Source organism: Haemaphysalis longicornis, unplaced genomic scaffold (genome assembly GCF_048455015.1).
Source record: "Haemaphysalis longicornis isolate Haplotype H1 unplaced genomic scaffold, Haemaphysalis longicornis Haplotype H1 scaffold_3, whole genome shotgun sequence".
Classification (NCBI taxonomy): Eukaryota; Metazoa; Arthropoda; class Arachnida; order Ixodida; family Ixodidae; genus Haemaphysalis; species Haemaphysalis longicornis.
The window spans coordinates 36,592,700-36,616,904 of NW_027526335.1; the positions used below are offsets into that span (position 1 = coordinate 36,592,700).

The following is a 24,205-nucleotide window of genomic DNA, read 5'->3' on the forward strand; positions in this document are numbered from 1 at the left end:
CCCAGCAGCAGCCGCCCCTGCCAGCAGCGGGCTACTGGCAGTCGGAGCTTTCACATGTCCCCGCTCTACCGCACTGCACGGTTTCCTGCAGGTTTCCCAACACTCTGCGTCTTCTTGTCCCGACCCCTACCAACTCAATGGGTCAAGCAAGCATGCAACAACATTACCATCACTCCAAAACTATAGGCCCCAATTTCCAGTCCAGAATAATGCTTACCAGCAGATCTTGGGGCAATGCTGTGGTTGCTGGCAGAGAGAGGGATGCTAAATTTTGTCCGTACCATATGGTTACACGTTAAGATGCCTTCCAGCACATTTTGATCTCCTTGTAGTCTCCTTCACAGCTTGGTGTTTGTATGTTACCTTCAAACCCTACAACTTTAGTAAAGTGAACATCTTGCGCAAACAGATCCGAGTGGATAGTAGTTTCACAAGTTCAACACAACGTGCGAATTGCTTTCTACCGGCCACACATCTCATCGTTATGAATCCTTCCTTACAACACAATACATTGACATTGCACTTCTCTCCCGTGAAGCTATTTCTCTCCTCTCTCTTCCTTTCTTCCACCATTTTGAATGTCCTTGCTGTTTGGAAGTATGTGCCCTTCATCATCATCCTCCCAGTGTCAGTTTGCCCACCCTTTTCACACTGCCCCCTTGAGGAGGCAACCCCAGTTCACTGCCTCCCCTTCCTACAACGCCCCCTGTACCGCTTTGTCTGTCATTTTGCCACGGGTGCCCAAAGCCACACGGCCCTTCAGTTTGGTTAGCTTTTAGGCCTGCAGGGTGTCCAGCTCACACTCCTCCCTGGCTGGGCTCAGCTGGCTTCGTCCAGCCCACCACGAGGGAGCCCCACGCCCTGGGCGCCCGCAGTGCCGGATGCACATGGTGGGGGCGCCGCCTCCTCCCGGCACCATCCGGCAGGAGCTTTTATTCTCTGTCCATGCTATGTACACACACACACACACGCACGCACTGTGGCCTTCACAGTATGCAGCAGCTGGTGCTGCAGCAGCCGCTGCTCCGCTCTTTGCTCTTCTGGCGCTGGTCTGCAGGGGACGAGAAAGGGGGGAGGCACTCGTTAGTAGCAGCAGCCACACACACAGGCAACGCACACTGTGAAAACCATCTCTTAGGTACCGTATATACTCATATAAGGGCCACACCTATTTCCCGTGATTTCGACGGGGTGCAATTCTTACATGAGTCAGGCCTATATCTATGTCATGCCCAAGAAAGGGCTTTTAAGGGTAATTAAATGATAATGATGATGACCTTGTACTGTTGCTGTGACTGTTTTAAATAACAGCGTAACCCTTGCCAAGTGATGACACATACTTTACGTAGGGATATTCCCCATTGCTTTCACTGTCACTGCTACTTGACGAGTTCGTCTCATGGGTGCCTTCCCAGAGGAGGTCATTTTCTTTACAATCCATGTGGTACACTATTCCTGTGACTGATGCTTTTCACAATGGTGCCGCATGACACCGAACGCCAGGCACTAGAATCCCCAAACAAACTTGTCGGAGAAATGCCCTCTTCAACCTTCCAGTAGGCGTCCTCTCGTGAATGTCCACAGCCATCCATTCGGAGTAACAATGCCAGAATTCGACCTTGAAGGGCCAACTGGCAGAAAGATTACGTGGTTGGAGGATGCTTGTTATGCCTCCCGGAATGACAGCCGAATTTGTTCTCGGTGAGCCGGGCTTTCACGCGGTCTGTGAGGTGGCCCCGAGTACTGTTGAGGATGAGCAAAGCTTTCTGTTACAGCAGGCCACCCCGTTGGTTTGCCCACACAGTTCTCACGTAATCAAAAACAAGTTCATCACACATCCTTCCTTTCTCGTGGCAACGAATGATAATTCCACTGGGAAACTTCTCCCTGGGCAATGTCTTCCATCTGAAGACTACATATGCGGACCAGACCAGAGTCTGGTCTGCATTCCCTATCTGTTTACAAAACGATAGGCTGTTTACAAAACGATGGCACTTCAATAGCACGTTCTTGTACTCATTGGGCAGCTTCTGACAGTGTCATCCTACACCGAATGGAGAGCCCATGCTGATATATGACGCACTGCTTGCCTTGTTGTGTGGGTACTCATGCCTGTGGAACCTTGATAAACAAACAATGCATACACGTTTTGTAGCCCGAATACGGAAAAAAAAATGCAGTTACGGTTTCACCAAGGCTTTCCTCCTCAACTCGTGAAGTGACGTCTTGGTCAGGAGCCAATCACACTTCCCCCTCGTCTGCACAACATGTCAGCATACAGCGGGCTCTGAAAGGGTCAGATAAAGCTACAACATCGGCACCATGACGAAACTCATCCTGCAACTGAACGGGAGATGTCTGATCTTTGATACGACCGATCAACATGGTCGAACTTTCAGTCAACAACGCGGGCGAGTGGCGCAGGCACAAGTAACCACGTTTAAAGTAAACTGGGTATTTGTTAGCTGTTAACTCTGTTTCGCACGAGTTCAAACTGCCAACGTCTGTCTCACGTAGCCTGTAATGCGAGTTGTGCGAACATGAAACCTCTGACCTCTCTCCCGAGATTATTGACTTAAAGATTAAAATGAGAATTTACTACATAAACACATTTATTAAAGGAACTTTAAGTAGTCAGAACTTAGAACTAACCTGTCATTTACTCATCAAGCACAAAAATAACTAGCGAGCAGTGGTGATACAGCGCCAAGTGGCCGAGTTCTACCATCATGAAGTTCGATTGCTTTCCTGTTCCCTCCAATAAAAAAATGCTGTTAACATTGTTTCGTTGATTGGATATGCTCCACTTAGGCTTACTGCAGAAACGTTTAACAGTAAGTTGGCGGTTAAATCTTCGGGTCTGTTAGAATTTATGAAGACACGCCAAAATGCGAAGCGCCTTTTATGCCGCAGTTTTCCACAGCGCACACTTTTCGCATCGATAGTGTAGTGGGTAGAGAGTCCCTTCAATGCAGGCTGGCCATAACGTTGGGCTGGCCCGGCAGCAGCAAGTCCGAATCGCACACGGGGCACTTCTTTTTTTCTTCTTTTTGCTCGAACGGCTTTGTGCCATTTCATACACAAATGGTAGGATTCCAAAGAGAATTTGACAAAATGTGAACTACAGCAGGGAAACTGGTTACAAAACGTTCAAACAGGCAGTAGATCCGAGTTCTGCTACAATAGTTGCCAGACAACTGAAGCGGTCGTGCACCGGTCACGTCGAGAGAAAACGAATGAAGGATGCATTATTTTTACAATATCGGGTTTTGTACAGAACAAGATACACAAGGATCATTTACTTTTGAATGTTTTTACTGTGAGGTCACTGCTAGTTGCTCTACCGACCGGCGATACACACATGGTCGCTTACGATGCATCTCAAAACGAGGATTTCAAAGGCATCTCCTGAATTCCAGAAGCAATAAATGGTGAAAATATTTGGGATTTATGTTCTTAAAAGGTCGTTCAAGCAGACAAAATTACACAAAAATAAACACATTTTCTCGTCAGGGCCCCTTAAAAACTTGCAAGTGGAATGCCCATGTGGCGGATGATCGCAATGGTTGTTACAAGGATTATCTCCATTGACACTGTGTAGCTGTTGTTTCTTGAACTCTAGACGTACTCGACAAGTTCCTTTTCAAGTTCTCAAAACTTCCATGGTTTCCCACGGAAAGCTTTTCGGGTTTGGTTTGTTGCAGCGAGCTGTCTGCCTTTCTAGTTGCACCACTGGCGCACACACTTCTCGTTCACATCAAATTTGCGTCGAGCAGCCCGCTTGCCGTGTTCCTCAGCGTAAGCCACGACTTTCAGCTTCAAAGCCGCAGTACTATATGCATCCAAATCCTTCCCCATCGTCAGCAAGTAACATAGGCCACAATCCACAGAACAACACTACCACACGATACAACCCCACTGCGACACCACCCAAAGAAAAAAAAAAATGGCTCCGAGTGAACGAATGCAAAACGCAATTGCAACCGCGTCACCATGTTATCTCAAAGTACTGATGATGAGAGGGGTGGAAAATCCACTTGCAGCATCTAGTACTGATTCGCGAAGCTTAACACGTGCTGAGAGACGAATTTCTGCATTTGCAGCTTTTTTTTTTCTTCAAAATTTTGGCTCCCAAGTTAGGGGTGCAGCCCTTACACGAGTATATACGGTATTCACTACACCAGTGCTCCTCTTGATTTCTCAGATAATTATTCTGCTTTCATTTCGAGCAGCCGGGGATGTCTAGACCCGGTTCCGAATAATCGCTTTTCAATTTCGACAGTGTTGAATATGCATGCAAGAAGGCTAGGCCCACCACCCACCTTGCGAGTTGGGCTCCGGGAGGTTTTCGCGAGGCACCAGGTGCATCACGGTGGTCTTGCCCAGCGGCAGCTGCAGCGCTGCAGCAAGGCACATGCGCCACTCAGCCCTCTGCTCACACCATCACACAGTGGCCAAACACTCAGCAAAAGGTTGAGCACCAACCGCTTTGCCAGTCAAGGCACTCGTTATACCCGGCGCCGTGCTGCTAGTGCAACGAGGCATCACATCTCTCAAAAACTTCACTCCCATTCCAAGGATTGGCTATCATCGTGTGAATGGAGACAACATCCTGCAGGTCACACGAGCACTCGCTGAGATGCAACGCTGCGTCACCAGCACACCTGGAGAACTTGTCGTTATCACTGGCTCTCCCCACATTTAAGCATTCAAAACCAAACCAAACTACACACGTGGCAGGGGCAATTCCAACTGCCAAGGTCCCCCATTTTTCTCTCACCCAACATCTCACTTGAAAGTTCCTGACTGAGCAACGCACCACCAAATGCAGAGCAAGAAAGAGCACGCACACGCGTGGCTGGGTGCTTGCAAGAGAGGCTGTTCAGGGCGCACGGTCTGCTCTCAAGTGCACCCCTCGCGTCCACCGGGATTTCAAACTCACCTCTTATATGTCACTTCCAAATATTGCTTCTCTCTGTAGGCTAATTTTCCCTCGTGGTTTGGAAAAGGGGTTCTAAATAGTTGCATTCACAAAGCGCTTCTAGTATTTCACTGCCTCGGTGGCACGCTCTGTGCTTTAACAATACTCTTCACATTCAGCCCCATTTGAGGGCGCCACCCATGTTCGCCTTTCCAAGGTCTGGTGGCTGGTAGCACGAGTGCTGTGCAGGAGAAGCAGCTCGAGTGCAAGAGGGATATTGCCACGAGCCAAAGATGACGCAGTTGTCTTGAAAAAAAAAACAAGCACTCCCTATCAGAGGAGATAACACGTGCGGCATAAAGAATGGAACATGCGCTTCACTTGGCACATGGATAACACAGATAACTCAGCCCACCACAGCCCGTCGGCAAAATAAAAACAAACCCAGAACATGGTTCGTGGCAATATCACACATGTGCCCCAGCAAATGCAGTGCCTACCCGCCGGTGTCAAGCCTAGGCAAGCCTAGCTTAGCTTCATCCACACCCCTGTCCGACCTGCTGCTGCTGCCACGTTAGCCCCAATACCCAAGCGCGAGAGAGCACGCGGCACCTGTGGCAGGTGCGAGAACGAGCAGCAGAGGGCCACGTACCACCCAGGGTCACATTGCCGTGCAGGAAGCGCCCCTGGTAGATCAGACGCAGAATCTCCGCCTTGGACACCGCCTCCTCGGTCCACTCTGCACCAGTAGAAGCCACACATCAGCACTAGTCCCGGCGAGCTCACACCACTTCGGTCCACCTTACAAGTTGCCCGTCAACAGGCCCAGAGAACGCATGCCACAGGCTACTCAGTGCACCCAGCAGCCCAACCCACGATAAAAAAAACTCCAGTCACAGCCCCAACGCACCAACAAGTGGCTTCCCTTCTTTGGCACTAAATTTTCACGCCTGACCAACTTGCACCTTTTACAGCAAAGCTGCACATGACGAGGATCACACACGCTCACACAGGCAGCAACAATGTGCGCAGTAGCGTGTGCGCAGTGTAAAAAGAAATTAGTGAAAAATAAAGAAAACGTCTTTCGTTTTCCACATTTCAAGTTAAGACGGCTTATAATGTCCATGAAAACCATGTCTTCCCAGCAATGCGTTTGTGTTTAGAGGTGAAGCCAAATTTAAGAGGGTCGGTGCAGGTGTGGTCTTCGTAAGTTGCCTTCCCCACACTGTTGTTGAACAGTGAAGCATGGCCACCTATCGAGGGCACATGCATGTTACAGCCCCACTTCCCGCTTTTCCAAGCCGTGTACACTCCTTGCCACGCGTGGCATCTCTTCCCCTGACACTGCACAATGCCACACACTCTTCTGCTGCAGGGGCGTAGCGAGGGGGGGGTTATGGGGTTTCAACCAACCCCCTCAACTTTTGTCGTGCTGCCATGCACGGCGACCACCACTGTGCTGGCAATCATCCTGAAAATTTACCTACAACACCGGGAATCCTGTCCGGAAAGAGCACCTAATCTCCCTTGGTGGCCTGTTTCCATCCTGGTATGCCGAACCCCTCTGCAAGGCCTTCATCCATGTGGGTGTTTTACAAGTGTGTTACCCAATGCAATTGAGTCGCTGCTCAGAACAAACTAGGGGAGATTCATAGACAAAACCACAGGCCTGGCCATTTCAGTATCCCCAGGCAACCAGGGCTGCCGACGGAAACCAGAGCGCTAACAACCTTGGACTTCGACTCTGCCCCAACCCCTTGCCCAGCCTTTCGGTCTGTCAATTTTGTTTCCTGCGGGTTAGTCACTTTCACGAGTCCTTTTTTAAAAAGCATTTGCTATAATTTGTTCAGAGGTAGGGGGCACTCTTTTCTGTAGAGAGGTGGTGTTGCGAAGTTGCCATAGTTTTTTCTCACAGACAGCTCCTGGACATCCCAGCGCTGGCAAAACCAATAGATTGCTACAGCTGCAAAAATAGGTCATTTTGACGCACGCGCATCACCACAGCAGCAAATCCACTGGTAAATTCGCACCACATAGAAAGGATTTTCTGTATAACTGTACACTTTGTTGCTAGTGACACTTTTGCTGCCCTGATCAAAATATAATCGTCCCGTTTTTTTCACCACAAGTGTACATCTTGACATATTTTCTGTATGACTAATTTTGGTGCTATTATCCGCAGTATGTGACGGTTGAGAAGCTGCTCCTACACAATGTCTTGGCGTAAAAGACAGCAGCATTAAGATTTGTCCATATCTGTCGCACGTGTGCAAAATGGAAAAAACTTTTGCACGACAAAGCGACATTAAAATAAAGCGTTCACCAACAAGTTGTTTGTTTCATGGTTTTCACAGTATCCACTGCATGCAATCCTTCGTTAGCTTTAGATGAATGTAGTTCCATGTTTGTTTATATTTGTTCCTACATTTCTTCGAGTGTGATTTCTTATGCACACAAAACACAAAATTGCAAGCAGTGATAGCAGTTCTGCCACTATTCTTGGAACATATGAATAAATTCTTGAATGTGAATACGAATTTTCAAGGCCGGGTCCAAGAATTCGTCTGCAACATATAACGTACAGTGGTATCAGTTAACCCTTTGAGGGTCACGGCCGTACATGTACGGCATCGGCAAACACTATGGTCAATGACGTACATGTACGGCATTGCCTGTATCTTTAAAAAGCGCACCTTTTTTGCCCAACTTCTCTTGCTTGGCATGTGCTGCCACACTTCGGAAATACGTCAATTTTTTTTCTTGCACCGATGGCTCTTCTTTCTATTTATTTTTATGATTTACTTCAGCGCCACGCCAACTATCGCTTGCGCTTCCGCTAACGAGGGAGCGCGCTGGGTATCGCCCACCGGGCGCCTCTCGCTTCTTGCGCCTGCCACAGACCAAGGTCGCCTGCGAAACTGATGAGGTTCTTTTCTACATTTTTTGTATTTTATGAGTGGTGCGCAGTCTATCGCTCCCGCATCCGGCCGCACGCGCCTGCACGCGCCCGCTCGCGCGCAGCAGCTGGTTTCGGTATCGTCCTCCGGGTGCTTCCCGCTTTTTGCGCCCGAAAAAACTGATGTCTATCTGATTTTGATTCACTCAAAAGGTGCCGGCTTGTTACTCTCTCGTTTTTATTTAGAATATTTCTTGTGTTACTCATGAATAAACCACATATATGTAACAACGCAAACGATTTTTTTGTCACCTTATGGTCACCCTAAAAAAATCGCGATAATTTTTTCTCGAAATAGATTCATCCGAAGAATTCAAATCAGCAATGAAAAAAAAAATCGACCCTGGGGGGTCGCATTTGGGGGAAAAATTCGACCCTCAAAGGGTTAATATAGAGGAGGGAAATTTGAGGAGGGAAATCTGAAATTTCTGGCTACACCCTCGTTCGGCGGCCACCTGTGCGGCACAAGCCTGTGATGTCATTGGCGCAGCCGCACTCCATAAAATGTCTCTGCCCACCCATTGCGCGTGTCCTTAGTTTGTGACATACAGGTTGGGCCACTGTACTTACATTTCAACACGGCAAATTCCCAATATAGCTATACCCACCATAGCAAACCCAACCAGAGCACCGGCTTCCATGGACAGGGTGGAAGGGCTCTTATTTTTACGCGGCTGTGCTCCACCTGCCCCGCAAGTGAGCACACACTGAACAAGCACAACAGTGTTTAGAAGGGGAGTGCAAAGTTCCCCACTGAGAAGGGTGTCACATATGAAGGCACCAACTTGGATCATTTGCAGCCAGCCAGATGGGGTATTTGGGAAATTTGGTTGGGAGTAGTCACAGGCATGATTAAAGGTGGAACGACATTGTCTCATTCAGTTTGTAAAGACGAGACCAACTAAGAATGCCAGAGGACGTACCAGAAATGTGCGACTTGGACAACAATGACTGAAGTTGGGGATTTTACATGCCAAAGCTGCACCTGGGATTTGAGGACTGCACATTAATTTGCCTACCCGGGGATCTGAAACGTGCACTGAACAAATCGAAATGCCTTTATTTTTCCCTACCACCATAGAAGCAGCCACCGAAGCCAGCAGTCAGTGGTGGCACAGAAGGCACCCAGTGCCCCCCCACTGGTGAAGACGCACAGTGCAGTCAGATAAGAACCGCCTCCTCACACCAATCGACCACGTCTGCATGGTGCCAGCGCCAAAAGCCGTCCACTCTGCTGCTGGCATTTGAGGAACTGCCCGCCAATGCCGACCACCCCAGAAAGGCCACGACGGAGGCCACGGTGCTGCCATGATGGCCCCCTCTTCCTGCCCTGTGTCGCTGTCACTGGCTTGACAGCAGCTAGTCCAGAGGGGCCACCTCTAGTGCCTGGGCCCCCGTGCTCACCCTGGGGCCAGTGGTCGAACACATGCTGGGCGATCTCGGCCGCAGAGTCGTTGGGGCTGAAGGCAAACTCCTTGGTCTTGCCGCTGACCAGGATCAGCCGCAGGTTCACCTGCAAGACCAAGCTGCTCAGGCCAGCTGCGCGCCAACGTCGCCCCCACCCCTCAGGCGCTGTATACTGACGCAGTGCCCAGTGCCTTCTCCAGACGAGCAGAAACCCAACGTGCTGGTCACCTGGCAAAGGCAATGAAGAAAGAAAAAGGCGCAGCTGCGAGCTCACTGCAACCAAGCCTGCCTCAGGGGCTGCCCACCACTGCAGCAGTTCCCAGCTAGCACTGGCCCGCTGGACATAAAACCCAGCGCACAGGAACAAACGCCCAAGATCTTTCAGGAACGACCCATTTGAAGGCATTCACATCCTTAATGATGGCTTGAGGCAACATCCCGTTCCCACATGGGTACAAGCCCAGTGCATGCATCTAACCCCGTCTACTGGCTCGCCATTCTCTGGAGAAGCTGCTCCGAGGAGCCCTCCGTCCGGCCACCGTGACCTAGGGGTGGAATCTCAAGTTCGGACACTGGTAGCCAGTCTCCAACTTTTGCCTCCAGTGCTTTTACGTATATGTCTAACCGCCCAGTTTTCATTCCAGTGAAGCCGCTTTGCTCGGCGCTGCTCTGACGTTTCTTTTCGCCACCGCCGACCCCTCTTTTTGCCAGTGCCTTTCACGTAAAGCACACACAAATAAGCAGTTGCCAGTTTATGCATGCACACGAAACTATAGGTTTCTTGCCCACACCCTTGACATGCCCGTTTTGCTGGTGGGAGGCTTAGACGTGGAAGTCAAACAGCCAAATGCACCCTGTCTGGTGTCTTCACCGGTCAAGTGGATTGAGTTGTGCATTACAGAGATAGTAAGATGCCTACAATGCGGGAGGAAACAGAGAGCCCCATGTCTGTTTGTTAGAATGAAGCTCGAGTCCTTCCAAGTTTCATCCAGCTAGGAAGTATGCGCAATTGCAAATTAAAAACAAATGTGGTTTGTTTTGTGCACCCTGTCGACTGTGTCCAGCTTTGCAGGTCATCCATCTTCACAGGGCACTAATTTTTGTGGTAACAATCTTCTCTTTGATCAAATCTGCATCCCTATGGGTTGGTTTACATGTGGGGTGCAGCCCATCACCCCACTTAACATTCTGCACACTGCCGGGCCACTGTCAGGACCAAGGAGGCCACGAAGTGTTCGGCCAGCTACACCTGTCCTTTCACACTCAAAACGGGTGCACCCTAGGGCGGCCCTGGCCCAGTGGTGCGGCAGAAGACACGGGTGCTACGTAAAGTGAAAACTGCTTCTTTTGTGCCGCAGGCTTCACAGTGTGCACTGTTCCGGCAGCATGCTGACACCACCAAGTGGACTACTTCCAGCAGCTTTCCCCACCGGCAATAACCCTGGCTGCAGAAATGCATTCCAGGAACCACGCGAAATTGAAATCTTTTACCTCTGTAAAACACATACTATAGAACCTCTATTGCCGCAAATTTCTTTCTATGTGGAGGCTGTGCATACTGTAAATGCAGTAACAGCGTGTTTATTTTTGGCTAGCAGAAGGAGTTCTTTCCTAAACAAAATCACAAACATGTCGGATTTTTTAAATCTTTCAAAATTGGGTGCAGACTTTCTGCATCTAATCAAGCTAGGGAGTTCAATTTTCAGTATTATTCATCTACACGTTTTCATCTGCAGTGCCAACTTTAATTTATGCAGTAAAAATGGTTCAATTTGAAAAATGCACTTCATTGCAGGTAAGTAGGGCATTTCGGTCTATATTCGAATTCAGCAAAAAAAAAAGGTCACCCTAAATTATTTTCAAACTTACACAAATATCAAAGTCAAGGCTGTTTGTTATGACATGCCTCAAAAACACATTAGCCGCCGCGGTGGCTCAGTGGCATGACATGCCTCAAAAACACATTAGCCGCCGCGGTGGCTCAGTGGCTAAGGCGTTGCGCTGCTGAGCATGAGGTCGCGGGTTCGATTCCCGGCCGCGGCGGCCGCTTTTCTGATAGAGGCGAAAAGCAAAAACGCCCGTGTGTACGAGATTTCGGCGCACGTTAAACATCCCCAGGTGGTCAAAATTAATCCGGAGCCCTCCACTACGGCGCGCCTGATCGCCTGCGTTGCGTCGGCGCATTAAACCCTACAATCAATCAATCAATCAAAAACACATTGCATAATTTCAGTAGTTTTGAAGCTACAAAGCCCGAAATGTGACCTTTTTACCTGTACTGTGGCGGCATACTAAAGTGTTTTAACAAACTTCTGACGTCAGCTCAATACAAGAAACGGCCACCACAACCTTGTCCGCTCTACATGTCCTGAAAAACTAACAATTATAGCAGGCACCACAGCGCTCACTGCCTTCGCAGCGACGACAAGTATGGTTATGGGAAAGACCGGACAAAAGAAGGGGCGCCTAGAAAAAAATGTATCTCGGTTTCCTGCTTATTCAATGGCTGAATGAAGCGAAAAAGAGCAAAAATTATTTGTGAATAAACTCAGCGTGAAATAATGTAAAACAAAGGGACAAGTCTTTTCATTTTGTTTTCCTGCATAAACACAATCGTCAGAAAATATCAGCCTGTTTGATGCTCCGAACATATGCCTGTGCTGTGAGGTGCGCCGTATATTGATGGGTGGCCGAAACATTTTCACCACCTGGGATGCTTTAATGAAGGTCTAAAAATCAACACATAGATGTTTTCGCTTTACAGCGAAGCTGTCTTGCTTTACGTTCTCAATAAAATTGCATGCATCTATTGGCTAGAGTCGACAAAGAGTTGCACGCTCTTGCTCCGGAGCTACTGTAAAATGTTCTGGAGTGCTCAAGTTAATTTAGGTATTCGGAAAAATATATACAGTGAAAGCTCGCTAATTCGAACTCGAAGGGAAAAAATTGTTCGAATTCAGAGAAGTTCGAATTTAGCGGGTGGGCGCTAGAATGAATGGACATCGTGCCACACTACGCGGGAGAACACAACGAAGCCACCTTTGGACTCATTATCGCGTATCGCTACAACACGTTTGTGGCAGGTGATTTTGTAAACAATGTTTATGGAGCTCGAGCAGCAAATGGCACCAGCGGCGCGGCGCCCACTTTGAAAGCAAAATAAGCTGCAGGAGCAGCGTAGTGTACGAGCTACACTGTTGTTTTTTCTGTTTCGTTGTTTTGCATCTCCAGTTAATTTGGTTTGGATTTGCGACACATTGTAATCACTCTGCAAGGAGCGATGGAAACCAGAGGATCCCAGTTTGAATTAGCCATTCTGGATACCGACGCATCCGAATTACAAGGATGTCAGTTTGAAGTTCGAATTAACCAAGTTCAAATTAACCAAGTTCGAATTAACGAGCTTTTACTGCACTGAAATTGGCTACTGAGTTGACTGTATCATTACGCCAAGTTTCACTCCAGTAAAAAGTCAGTTCAGATTGAAGTTGTAAACGATACAGAATTCCCATCTGCTGTCATTACATGGCCGTCTATGGGCGGAGTGTGATTACAGAATATGGCTGGAGCTCTTGTTTTATCAAAACTGTCACGAAACAAATTAAATGATAATTTATTTAGAAATTCTACGCAAGTTATGCCTACGTGTCTTTATTCGATCAATATAGTAAGCCACCACACCTAACTCACTATTGTTATCACCCAACAAAGCTTCGCTGGTCTTCTATTTTCACAGAAGTCGAAGGGCTCTAAATTTTTTTGCATACATCAGAAAAACAGCCACCGGGGGTGTTTCTGCGGGTTTAGCCAGTGTTCCACTCCCACGGTAACACTCGCCAAGTATTTACACTTTCCAGGTGTGTGACCTTTTTAAGCAAATTATTGAATCTAACAATGAGAAACGTTTAGGGTGTGGACCTCTTCCGGTGTGCAGTGCAGTAACCTTGCGGCCTGATTGCTCTTATACAGTCACAGCAAAGGAAGGGCAAAGTTGATGTTTCATATCGGCTGCAGGATACTGAAAGTCAGCCATTTCTTTTTCTCAGATTTGCACTCTGCACGCACAATTAGCAGCAACATAACATTGCAAGGTTGGTGCGCATACCCTCCCCCTTGTTGTGCCCACGTAAAGACCATTGCTAGTTTTATGACTGCTCTGAGAAGAAAAGAGTTTGAGAGATTACAAAGTTGACTTGCAGGAAAGAGAAATGGCACAAACGACCTTGACCGTACATTATCAACAACGGGCAGTCAAACCGTTTCGCCATGGGCCGGAAACTTATTTTTTCGGTTCCGTTTCGACTAACACCGGTTCAGTTCCAGTTTAAAAATGTAAAAGTATGTCATTCATAGCAAAAAAACACATATCGGTGATGTGCGATTTGATTTGTGGAGGTCCTGCAACAATACTGCCAATGAACACAAAGTTCAAGTGTTAAACTGTCCCATCGCATGACCTGGGACGCTCACACAGATCGTTTGGCAAGAAAACCATCCCACACAGTCGGCGCAGCATACCATGTCATGATATATTCCCTAACTCTGCCGAACTGGTACTTTTCCCTGCCTTGTTTAGGCAGCATTTGAACTACTGTAAGCTAAGGACAACTGAAAAGAATGTTTGTGACCTACTAATTTTATGAAAACAAAGAAAAGCCAACCGCTGCGTTAGCAACGTGACTTATTCTATGAAAAGAAAGAAAAGCACACCGGTGCATTAGCAATGTGACTTATTCGCATCCCACAAAAATTTTATTCATTTCGCAAAAGCATCTGACACCACTAACCATAATGCCTCATTTCAAAACCTAGAATCGCTTCGTGCCTGTGGCCTGGCCCTTTTACCAATACAAAATTAACCAAGTAACCGAAACAAGCTTGCGAAATTCAACAACGCCATGTCCGACTTCAGAATAGCAAGCCAGGCCGTTCCTCAGGGATCAATCTTAGGACCCCTACTATTCTTAATATATATCAATAATCCCCCTATCTGCCTTCATAACACTAACTGTATACTCCATGCTAACCTCCATAGGGTTCTCGATTGGTGCCGAAAAATAATTTCTCCCTTTCACCATCTTTCACTCAAGGACTGACCTACACCTCTTTAACAATCATGCTATCTATTAATCAGACTCAACCACCTTTCTTAGCATTACCCTAGATAAAAATCTGAAATTAAACAAACATAAGATCCAAAGTCACTCTGGATGTTTGCGTCCTTGCCAGCTATTTTTTTAAACTGTCTATTTACGACTGTAATACTACTCATCCATTCACAGCCACCCCACAAATCGTTTGTCACGTTGGGGCTACACATAAAATACTGTACACCTAGCACCACTGCGTCGTCTTCAAAACCGAGCCATTCGTTTTCTTACATTCAGTTATTGCCGATATATTGTGCAGCCCATCTCTTCAGCACTTCCCACTATCTCATGAGCATGATGTTAACCCTTTCGTCCCTAGCAGTGTAAATTGAAGCCCTCACATAAAAGTTCTTCTGGCGCATAGAGAAAGAAACCAAAACTGCTAGATTTCTGGGGAATCGTTTAATTATGCCTATTGCAATAGACATCACCGTTGTGGTGTTTTAGTGGAGCATAACGCTATAAAGCCGCAGCAGCCCCGGTGAAGACAAAATTTCAACCTTGAGGCTAAAAAAAAAATTCCTAGTTTCATTCCAAAGCTCTTAAATCTTTTCATACCGGCACTTCATTATGAAGCTGAGTCTTTGTTTGCATAAAGTTTAGGACAACATGCAAAAAAGATGTTACTGGTCCACATAAAAATTTTAATTGCCAGATGTCCCAATTAATTGCCTAATTTATATATCTGTAGATACTAGCACTACCACCTCCAATTTTTGTTTGTGGCCCTATGGGGCACCAAAATTTAAGAAAACTACCAGAAAACAGTTTTGCTTGACAGAATGCATTTGTCAACACAAACACCACAACTAGGTTTACAGTGCAACACAACATATTCCTTTCAACGGTCCTACTTAATCGTTGCTAACGAACACTGCCATTCTCTGCTGCTATAATTTGGAATTTTTTAGCACTTTCACTCAAGTTGGAGCCCAAACAGCGCTGTTTTTAGAAGTCTGTAAAAGGTTACTTGGTACACTTCCATGACACCAAACTTTAAGCCTCTGTTTCTTTTTCCGCAAAAATTTCATGAAAGCAATCTGAGGGGCTCGTTGGTCTTTTGACATGATGGGATAAAATGCGTGACACAAGGATGGGACCAACAGTAGGAAGACACTACACAGTGTGACACCACACAGCAGTGTGGTGTCTTCCTTCTATTCACCCCATCCTTGTTTTGCGCATTTTACCCCATCAAGTAAATTTCATGTTCAGTTTGTAACTCGTTTTTAATGTGTACAAAAAGAAAACGTTTACATGCAATATTTTTGTACTTACTGCACACATTTCCAATATTTTGTTTGGAATCTTCTGCCAATGTGCAACTGTTCATAAGGAATTTGTTCCAATGTGTTCTATTTTTACTCATATATATACCGCCTTTCATATTAAATATTTTCTTTGAATTGTTGAACAGGAGGTCCCTCTGTCAGATTTTCCCATGGGACCTCTCTCTGTAATACTCTGTGAAAGGAATATGTCAGGTTACACAATACAACAATGTCAGTGTCAACACCGAGCAGTCAACATTCAGCGGCTTCATAATTACCACCTGTTTATCAACTAATTTTTCAGCTCTGCTAAAGGCAATTTTTTGTAAAAATGTCACATGCAGCATTGTGTCATGCTATGAGCCTTACCCAAGACTTGGACCAATTATCATTTCTCGCTGCCACACAGATCACCTTTCACAGCCATAGAGGATATCCTCGACAGAACACATCATCCAAGACAGGCTCACAAGTGGAGAATTGTGCAACCGCCCTTCTGGACCACCTGCCCACCACCGTTTGATCTCAACCCCATGCAGCGTGGAACCAGGCGTGGATTGTGAATTAAATGTTTACTCTATTTCTATAATTATTTTGTTACGGTGCCATAGGTTATCAGACACGCAGTCCCGATGACGACTCCCTCAAAACGGCATCTTGCAGACAACTATCGTCATCTGGTGTGTTTATTAGCAACCCCTTTTTCAGTTTCAGTTTCATTTGTTTACATTTCGAGAGGGGAGGTTGCCTCAGGCTCCGCTGATTTTTATGGCCCCAGCAGCAGCAATGACGTGGGTTACGAGATTCTAGTTCCGAGGAAGCAGATATTTGAGTACAACGAAGTGTCAAGTACACGCCCCCTTTTCGCCCCTGCATAACACCAGCCGAAAAGGATGGAGAATTGCAAGATCCGCTATGAAAAACAAAGGCACAAGGCAGAACGAACGTCTTCTGCTCCATTTGCAATGTTTACCTCTGCTTTCTGCAGGCACGTGACTGCTTCGCTGAGTGGCACAGCCGTCAAGGCTGCTAGATTGACAGGCGTCCAAAGATACAGCATATGGTGTACATGAATAATGTACACATATAGAATAATAGCTAAGGAACATTGGAACAGCTTGAATATTTCAGGTTTCCTAAAATAATTTTCTGTCTTAGTACAGTTGTCTATTTCTATTGTGTTCATACTTGTTTGTGCATTTTTTCCCACTTATTTGACAACTGAACTCCGTATAATTGTACCTCTCACAAAACTGCTGAACTCCGTATAATTGTACGTCTCACAAAACTGCTGCTATGCATTTAAAAGGGCAAACAACAAGCTACAATTTCTTGTGTAACAATGCTAAATGTGTCCAGTCACTCAATAGAAATTTTTTGTGGAAACCTAAAATCGGCCATTTTTCCGCTGTTACGAGTTAAGTGACCTGTTAAATTGGTTGTTATGTCAAGAAACCGGAACTTCAGGCAAAATGCCTAGTTTTTCCTGTGGCCCACATCAAGCCGAATATTTAACATACAAGTTTGAACTCTAAAAGTGTTTTTTCCCCCCCGTTTGTCAAGTGCACATTGTGCTAACTTGATATCGTGCAAGAAGAGAACTACACAGTAAACTCATTTGTACCAACGTCGGTCTAGCGAATATTTCGAAATAACAAACTTTGAGGAAACCCCTGCTAGTTTGCTTGGAATCCAATGGAAACTTTTTTAGTTCAACGGATAGCGGAATAGTGAATATTTCAGGTAAAAGAACTTGATTGGTGGACCAGGGCGCATTTTTGAAAACCGTTCCCCTCTGCAGCACCGGTGATGTCCATCTCCCCCGCTACTGGCGCAACATAGCTGGCGACATGGTTGGCACTGACAGCGCCGCTGAAATAGGGCTTAGAGTAATGGCGGCAGTGCCAAAGAGGCCGTGCAAGAAACGAGGGGAACTATGCAGATTGCGCGTTTAGGTTGGTGTGCCAGAGGGGGTAGTGCACAAAACACTCTCTCTGGACAGCCCCATCACTCGATGCACTATAGGAGCACCGGTACAACTTAAAATCACAGATTTTTCTGAAATGAGATGTGCTGCAATGTGCACTTTGTATAATGTTGATGTACTTAAGTTGCATTTCACCCATTAACATGTATTTAGCATGTCTGCAGTTCCATATTTTTGAAAGTTAATATCCATTTTGGTGAACTTTCAGTTAAGTGAACTACTTCCTTGGGTCCCTTGAAGTTCACTCAAGCTAGAGTTCACTTACAAACACACGGTAGCGCCGGAAGCCATTCTCCACAAGCAGTACCTGTGACCCATGTACCAGGAGACAGAAAAAAATCACAATTCTATGAACCAGACACTGTGGAGGAGAAAGGAGATGCGACCGAGCAACACCTTGTTCATTTTGTGGTTGGAAAGCAGGCGCGAAACAGAAAGCAAAGCCTTCGCTGATGTGAGAGGCGAAACAAGGGATAACCGAGTGCTCTATACTGGATTCAGCAGCTCATCTGCACAAGGTGCGTTTTTTGCAGCGAAGCTGTGAGCCTCTCATCCGTGGGCAAAGAAGAGGTGGAAGACATGGGAAGCAACAAAAACTGTAGTGCCCCAGCGCTTGTCCGGAAGCAAACGATGCTTTATTCACTGAAAAATTAATCAATTTGGGTTAAAATTTTTATTCTATTGCCAAATCGTGTTTTCGTGACGGCTGCAATGACATCATATGTGCTGGGGCGCCTTGTTTACCGTTAGTCAAGCTAGATGGTGCCACCATACCGCAGTAGTCCGTTTTCTGCCTTTGCTTTGTTTTAGACCGTATTTGTACCTGGCTTGTTCTTGTTAAAGGTAGAAAATAATCGTTTCGTAAAACATGGTGTTCGCTCAACAAATATGGCCACGTAAGACACCGTTGTTTGCGCACATCGGCCAGTGTGGTCTGAGACAACCCCAAGGTGCCGCAGTGCTGCGCAGCAAAAACAATCATAGTGCACCTAGTACCAACAGCAGTACGCATCAGTACTTCTATGTTTACATGTACTTTCGTAACTTCCACTGTTTACCCCACCATTCTTACTGCTATAAAAATAATGTTCCCTAAATGTAAGCGCGAATAGCTATTTCGGCAAGCTCATAAGCCCTCTAATTTGCGTTTGCCTTTGCCAGCCTCATTCAATCGCGGAGCTGGCACATATGACGTCATAGGTTCTGTTGCAGGAAATGAGTTAGTGGGTCACGTGGCCATTCCCTTTTTTCCTAATTATGTAGCTTATTTGAGTGAAGTTGCATTAAAAGTGGTGTCAGTACGATTCTAACGAGGCAATCTTTCAAATGAACCAAACTTGTGTTTTGTCTGCATGGCCCCTTTAAGGCCGAGTGGTGTTGGGGCTGTTAATCTCATGTAGAGACCCAAGAAAGGTTTGCCACAGTCCTAGATGGACAGGTTGCAGACGGTGTCACCTGAAAGCTTTAATTTGTCTTAGGCAGAAAATCCCAGCTTTTCTGTACCAAAAGAACTGTTCTGTGCTTCCACTCGAAGCATTCTGAAATTCCGCATGCAATTAAATAATCGAGCGTGCCAAAGTATGCTTTGCCAACTACAGTGGACAGAGTTTTCTTTTTCTCCACACAAACAAATACTGACTGGAATAAGGCACAAATGTCATAGCTTTTACAGCCTTTTGCACAGTGTTGATTCACCCTAGATTCTACATGCAACTGTTGAAATATCGGTGCTTGTGTGCTTCCATTTCATGAAGAAAATAAGAATTTCTCAAAGGACGAGATTCGTCTGCTGTGTCCAGTGCAAATCGAAAATTTTACCGGAAATATATATTAATAGAACCCATTTTAACGCCTATATATGCCTGTTAACAGTGCCTAAAGCTTTGATTTTTCATGCTTCAAGGTTCGGTCTGGTCTCAAGTTGTGTTTGCATGTTAAAGCAACTCACGGCATTGCCTCCTTTTTTTGGTTTTTCTTGCCAAAGTAAGCATCAAATTTAGACCTGCACAGAATTATATTTCAGTTCCCACTGTTCATGTCGATTGTACTACATTTCTTCATCGTGCTCGTGTGTCACATTACGTGCTTTTCTGTACATCGTAGTTTTTTTTACTTGGTTTTCGTACCGGAATGCAGTTCTACTGTTACACTGCACACTCTATGAAAATTCCAATGAGCCGCCACGCGCTCTTGACCGCCCAAACCTTGTGGCTCACTGGCCCCGTCAAGCGGCTGTTGCAACCGTTTGCCAGGCAGACCACAGCATTGAAAGCAATGCTGAAGTTTGCACTCGCCTTCTGCTCAGCGCCACCTGCACAGAGCTTGCGGCACACATGTAGCCGTTTGGCAGAAGTAGCAGCTGTGCCACAAGGCAGGCAAGACAGACTCATGGCGCGCGCAGAGACGGCCGATCGCGTTTTGATTCTCCGGCACCGCAGACGACGAGACGATTTGCTAAGCGTGCTCGCATGTGTAATCGCGCAAAGCTTCGAGGCCCCGGGCCCGCCACCGCTTGTATTTGATGAGCAGCAGCGAAAAACTGGGTGCCGCTTCGTGTGAAATTGACAGGCACAGCGCGGATCGATCAGGCCCTCCTATTGTGCGACTTGTTCAAGAGGCCGCGGCGTCGCATGAAGCACGCTCTTTCAGGAGCGCACGCAATCGCACGAGTGCACCGAGCCAGTTTGTGAGTTACTTTATTGCAGCGGAGACGTATTATTGCGAGCACGGCGCAACAGCGAATCTGATCCCCCTCCCGACCCACCCACTGCAGGTGCCAGGAGTGGGCCGCGCAAGCTCGACGGACCCGAGGGCCCTGCTCACCTTGTCCGAGGGAATCCGACTGCTCATTGCTGCTGCCGGAGCAGAGCGCTGGGCTGTGATCCGCCGCGACGATGCGCTTCCGTAGGACGGTGGCTAATGGTGGACGGCTGGCTACGCCTGACGACAGCCCAGGGACCGATCACGTCACGAGCATCACTTTGGCAATGGAATTTTTGCGACGCTCAGGCCGCCCGCACGCGGGTGCGAGCATGGGAATTTATGGACAGCCCCGCAAGCACATCACACGGCCGCAAAGTTGACAAGCAAGCCCGACCCGATAATACCTCGGAAAATGGCGTTTCTCCCCATCAGCCCCGGTGGCTGCTGGGAAGCGTTGACCTCGCGCGCAGCTCAGCGGCGGCTGATGGCACTGTGCCGGAGGTCGATCGATGGCCGCCGCATGCGCGCTCGGCAGCCTTGGCCACCGCGCGTCCCTTGCCGCGGACGGATGTCGCTCCCCTTTTTAAGTCTCGGCTTCGCACATGTCTGCACCGAACTTGTTAACGTCACTGAAGGAGTTCTAAAATTCCTTGGGCACGCTTGCGACCAAGCTTGACGCTGCAGCCGCACGCTGGCATGAAAAAAATGGCCTTTAGCGATTTGGCCTTTTTTTAACGATTTTTACGCAAGGCAGCGGAATGCGAAGATAGTGTGAAGGAAGCGTCACTCTGTGGTGCCTATCAACATTTATTGTCGACTGGCCCGCTCAAGGGCGAGCGCATGCGCTGCTGGATGCGTCATACCATCGATCTGGCCTCATCATCGTCGGCCTGTTTGGGTGCTCTGCAGTAGCAGTAGAGTAGATGAACTTTCACTGGTACACAAAGCACCACTGGTCATGACGGAAAAACGGTGCGGGGGAGGGAGAGGGGAAAACGAAGAGACGCTGGGTCAGCTGGGTGTTTCACCAGCGAACCGCTCAGTTCCTCGCAGTCGGGTCACTTCGATCGGTACAGGTACGTGTATCCGGGTGGGGGCCCCATTCAAACAATTCGTGCAAAACCGCTTTTAGCCCCTGTGCATTTTTTTTTAATTTCTGAACCAGAAGTGCCTGTTTTTAGTGCTTATTTCGAAACATTGATGTTGAAAGAAGTCAGATCAACAAAATAACGTTCATTCCTAAACATTATATTTACACCACATGCTAATTAGGTAATACCAACAAAGTACAGTTTGTTCCTGTACATTACATAGGAAACAATTCCATACCGCTAATAAAAAAGTGCAAGTACAAACCCTAGAAGAAAAAAACAGTCGCGCACGTGCTCGTCATTTTTTAGGGGGGGGGGGGGGTGAATTTTAAATCGGGGAATGACACAGAACCAACGGGCACTTCAGATACGTCCTCATACAGAAGAACTGACCTCGGTGATTTCACCCACGATTTTCTTATTGTGCCTCCCAATCGCGCCACTCTGCAGGTCCATGAGTGGTAGCTAATGCCGCTCCACCTCTGTATTAGCGGTATTAGTGAACACCGATGGAACGCTCAGCCTGCAGGGAACAGGGGAAACTCCATGGGAACAAATAGCAAGCATTCACCGCAGTGATGTGTTCTCGCCACAGTTATAATTTTAACATTTAAATATATTTTTTTTATTTTTTGTTTAACGCGCCGATGCAACGCAGGCGACGAGGCGCGCCGTAGTGTAGGGCTCCGGATTAATTTTGATCACCTGGGGATCTTTAACGTGCACCAAAATCTCGAACACACGGGCGTTTTTGCTTTTCGCCTCCATCAGAAAAGCGGCTGCCGCGACCGGGAACATTTAAATTGATTTGATTGATTGATTGATTGATTGATTGATTGATTGATTGATTGATTGATTGATTGATTGATTGATTGATTGATTGATTGATTGATTTAACGCGCCGACGCAACGCAGGCGATGAGGCGCGCCGTAGTGGAGGGTTCCGGATTAATTTTGACCACCTGGGGATCTTTAACGTGCGCCGAAATATTCTACAGTCGGGCGTTTTTGATTTTCGCCTCCATCAGAAAAGCGGCCGCCGCGGCCGGGAATCGAGCCCGTGACCTCGTGCTCAGCAGCGCAACGCCTTAGCCACTGAGCCACCGCGGCGGGTAACATTTAAATTTCTAAACAATAATAAAATGTAATGCTCCATTCCCTAATGTCCATGCATTTTCTCCCCATTTTCCCAACAAATTCGGAGTAGAAACACACAGTAACAGCTTATAGGTTTCTGTAAAATGTATTGACTGAAGCAATTTTATATTCTATCCCTCACCGCAATTTTTTTTTGCCATTCATGAAACTAATAAAATTCCCTCCATAAATGATATTAAATGCAGAGAATTTCAGTAACTCACGATGTCTTCCGCGTTGACGTCCGTAGTCGTAGTCCGCACCCCTCCCCATACACTATACGCCTCGAGCGCGGCCTGTAGGGGCGCCACTGAAATCCCCCTAGCGGCCCGTTTCGAAAGCAGGCGCGGGAGTCCCCGGCCCGCTCCCGCCTGTCGCCGTTGCTTTTGTGGCTCGTTCAAGACAGCGATTTACCGTTTGTCCGCGTTCGAAATACCGAATAACGTGGAGCAGACACTCTGTTTGCAAGCGTGGTATGTTCACGAGAGTATAAACGTTTATGACGCGATCTTAGTGAGATCTATATGAGCGCCGGGCGTGCGTCCCAGGCCGGCGTCCTGAAGCCAGCATTTGCATGCAGCTGATTGTAATTCCGCTGCCCTGTAATTTAGTGACAGTGTCGCCGTAAGCAGTGTTTCCTCCGATGGTCATGTTGCGGCCATACACACTATGATGTAAATCGACTTTGTGCACTTAAAAAATCCAGCGGAGCACTCATACCTGACAGCACGCAAGTTACGCCTGCCAATATCGCATATCAGATATTGATCAGTACCATGACAAGCCAATGCGGCATAAATTTCACAAACATCGTACCAACGAAGTACGATGGATAATGCAAAATTACACTCCGGAGTCAGCACGCGATGACAAATTTAATGCTGGGTCGTCTTGTCCCGAGATGAGCGCTCGCAAAGATTCACGTGTTACATTTATCCTCCACGAGAAGCGCGAAGATGGGCTTATAGAGTAATCCGCGTCCGTGACAAAACTCTTCTTCGAAACATCGTCATATGAGTCATGACACAGGGAGACCGCAGAATCTAGCATAAACCGAAATCAGAGACCCTTATCAGATACGACACTCATCCAACGAGCCCGTGTGTACGAGATTTCGGCGCACGTTAAGGATCTCCAGGTGGTCAAAATTAATCCGGAGCCCTCCACTACGGCGTGCCTCATCGTCTCCGTTGCGTCGGCGCGTTAAACCCTGCAATCAATCAATCAACTCTTCCAACGACACCTCGTATCGCTTGTGAACTGCCTAGCCTGTATTCTTCAAAAAATGAGTCCGCCGAGTGATCAGCCGTTTTTCAAGGCGAAAAACAAAAGAAAAGTGAACACGCAGCTTGTGTGTGTGATTACTAAAACGTTCATTCGTTGATTTCGCTCCGCATTAGTAAACAACAATAGTTGAGCGTCCTCCTCCTCAACCCCCCCCCCCCCCCCCCCCATATATCTTGCGAAATACCAGTGCCTTTCGCATCTAGTTGGTCTGGTGAATAGTATACATTGCTCAAACAAACGTCTTTAGCATTTCAGAAGCTGCACTCGGTTTTTTTTTCATTCCCGTACGACTATT

At 47.1% G+C, this 24,205-nt stretch overlaps 1 protein-coding gene across 2 annotated transcripts; it reads right to left on the minus strand.

Annotated features, from left to right (window-relative positions):
• Window positions 1–890: 890 nt before the first annotated feature.
• On the minus strand, window positions 891–21,050 carry Ubl3 (ubiquitin like 3). 2 transcript variants are annotated; one of them, XM_077702928.1, is made up of 6 exons: window positions 20,516–21,050; window positions 9,462–9,512; window positions 9,282–9,390; window positions 5,574–5,660; window positions 4,323–4,400; window positions 891–1,051 (listed from the first exon to the last, which is right to left on the minus strand). In XM_077702928.1, the coding sequence occupies exons 1-6, from the start codon at window positions 20,540–20,542 to the stop codon at window positions 987–989; spliced, it is 417 nt and encodes a 138-aa protein (XP_077559054.1). In that variant the 5' UTR covers window positions 20,543–21,050; the 3' UTR covers window positions 891–986. The 2 variants fall into 2 exon arrangements, with proteins under 2 accessions (XP_077559054.1, XP_077559055.1); XM_077702929.1 differs by lacking the exon at window positions 9,462–9,512 and having other exon boundaries at window positions 20,516–20,913.
• Between the last annotated feature and the right edge of the window lie 3,155 nt (window positions 21,051–24,205).

Coding starts and splice junctions, on each gene's coding strand:
- Ubl3 (XM_077702928.1), bottom strand. CDS start 20,542: ATGAGCAGTCGGATTCCCTCGGACAAG. Junction 9,513..20,515: donor GTCGGATTCCCTCGGACAAG/GTGAGCAGGGCC, acceptor TGCCTTTGCCAG/GTGACCAGCACGTTGGGTTT. Junction 9,391..9,461: donor GAGAAGGCACTGGGCACTGC/GTCAGTATACAG, acceptor TTGGTCTTGCAG/GTGAACCTGCGGCTGATCCT.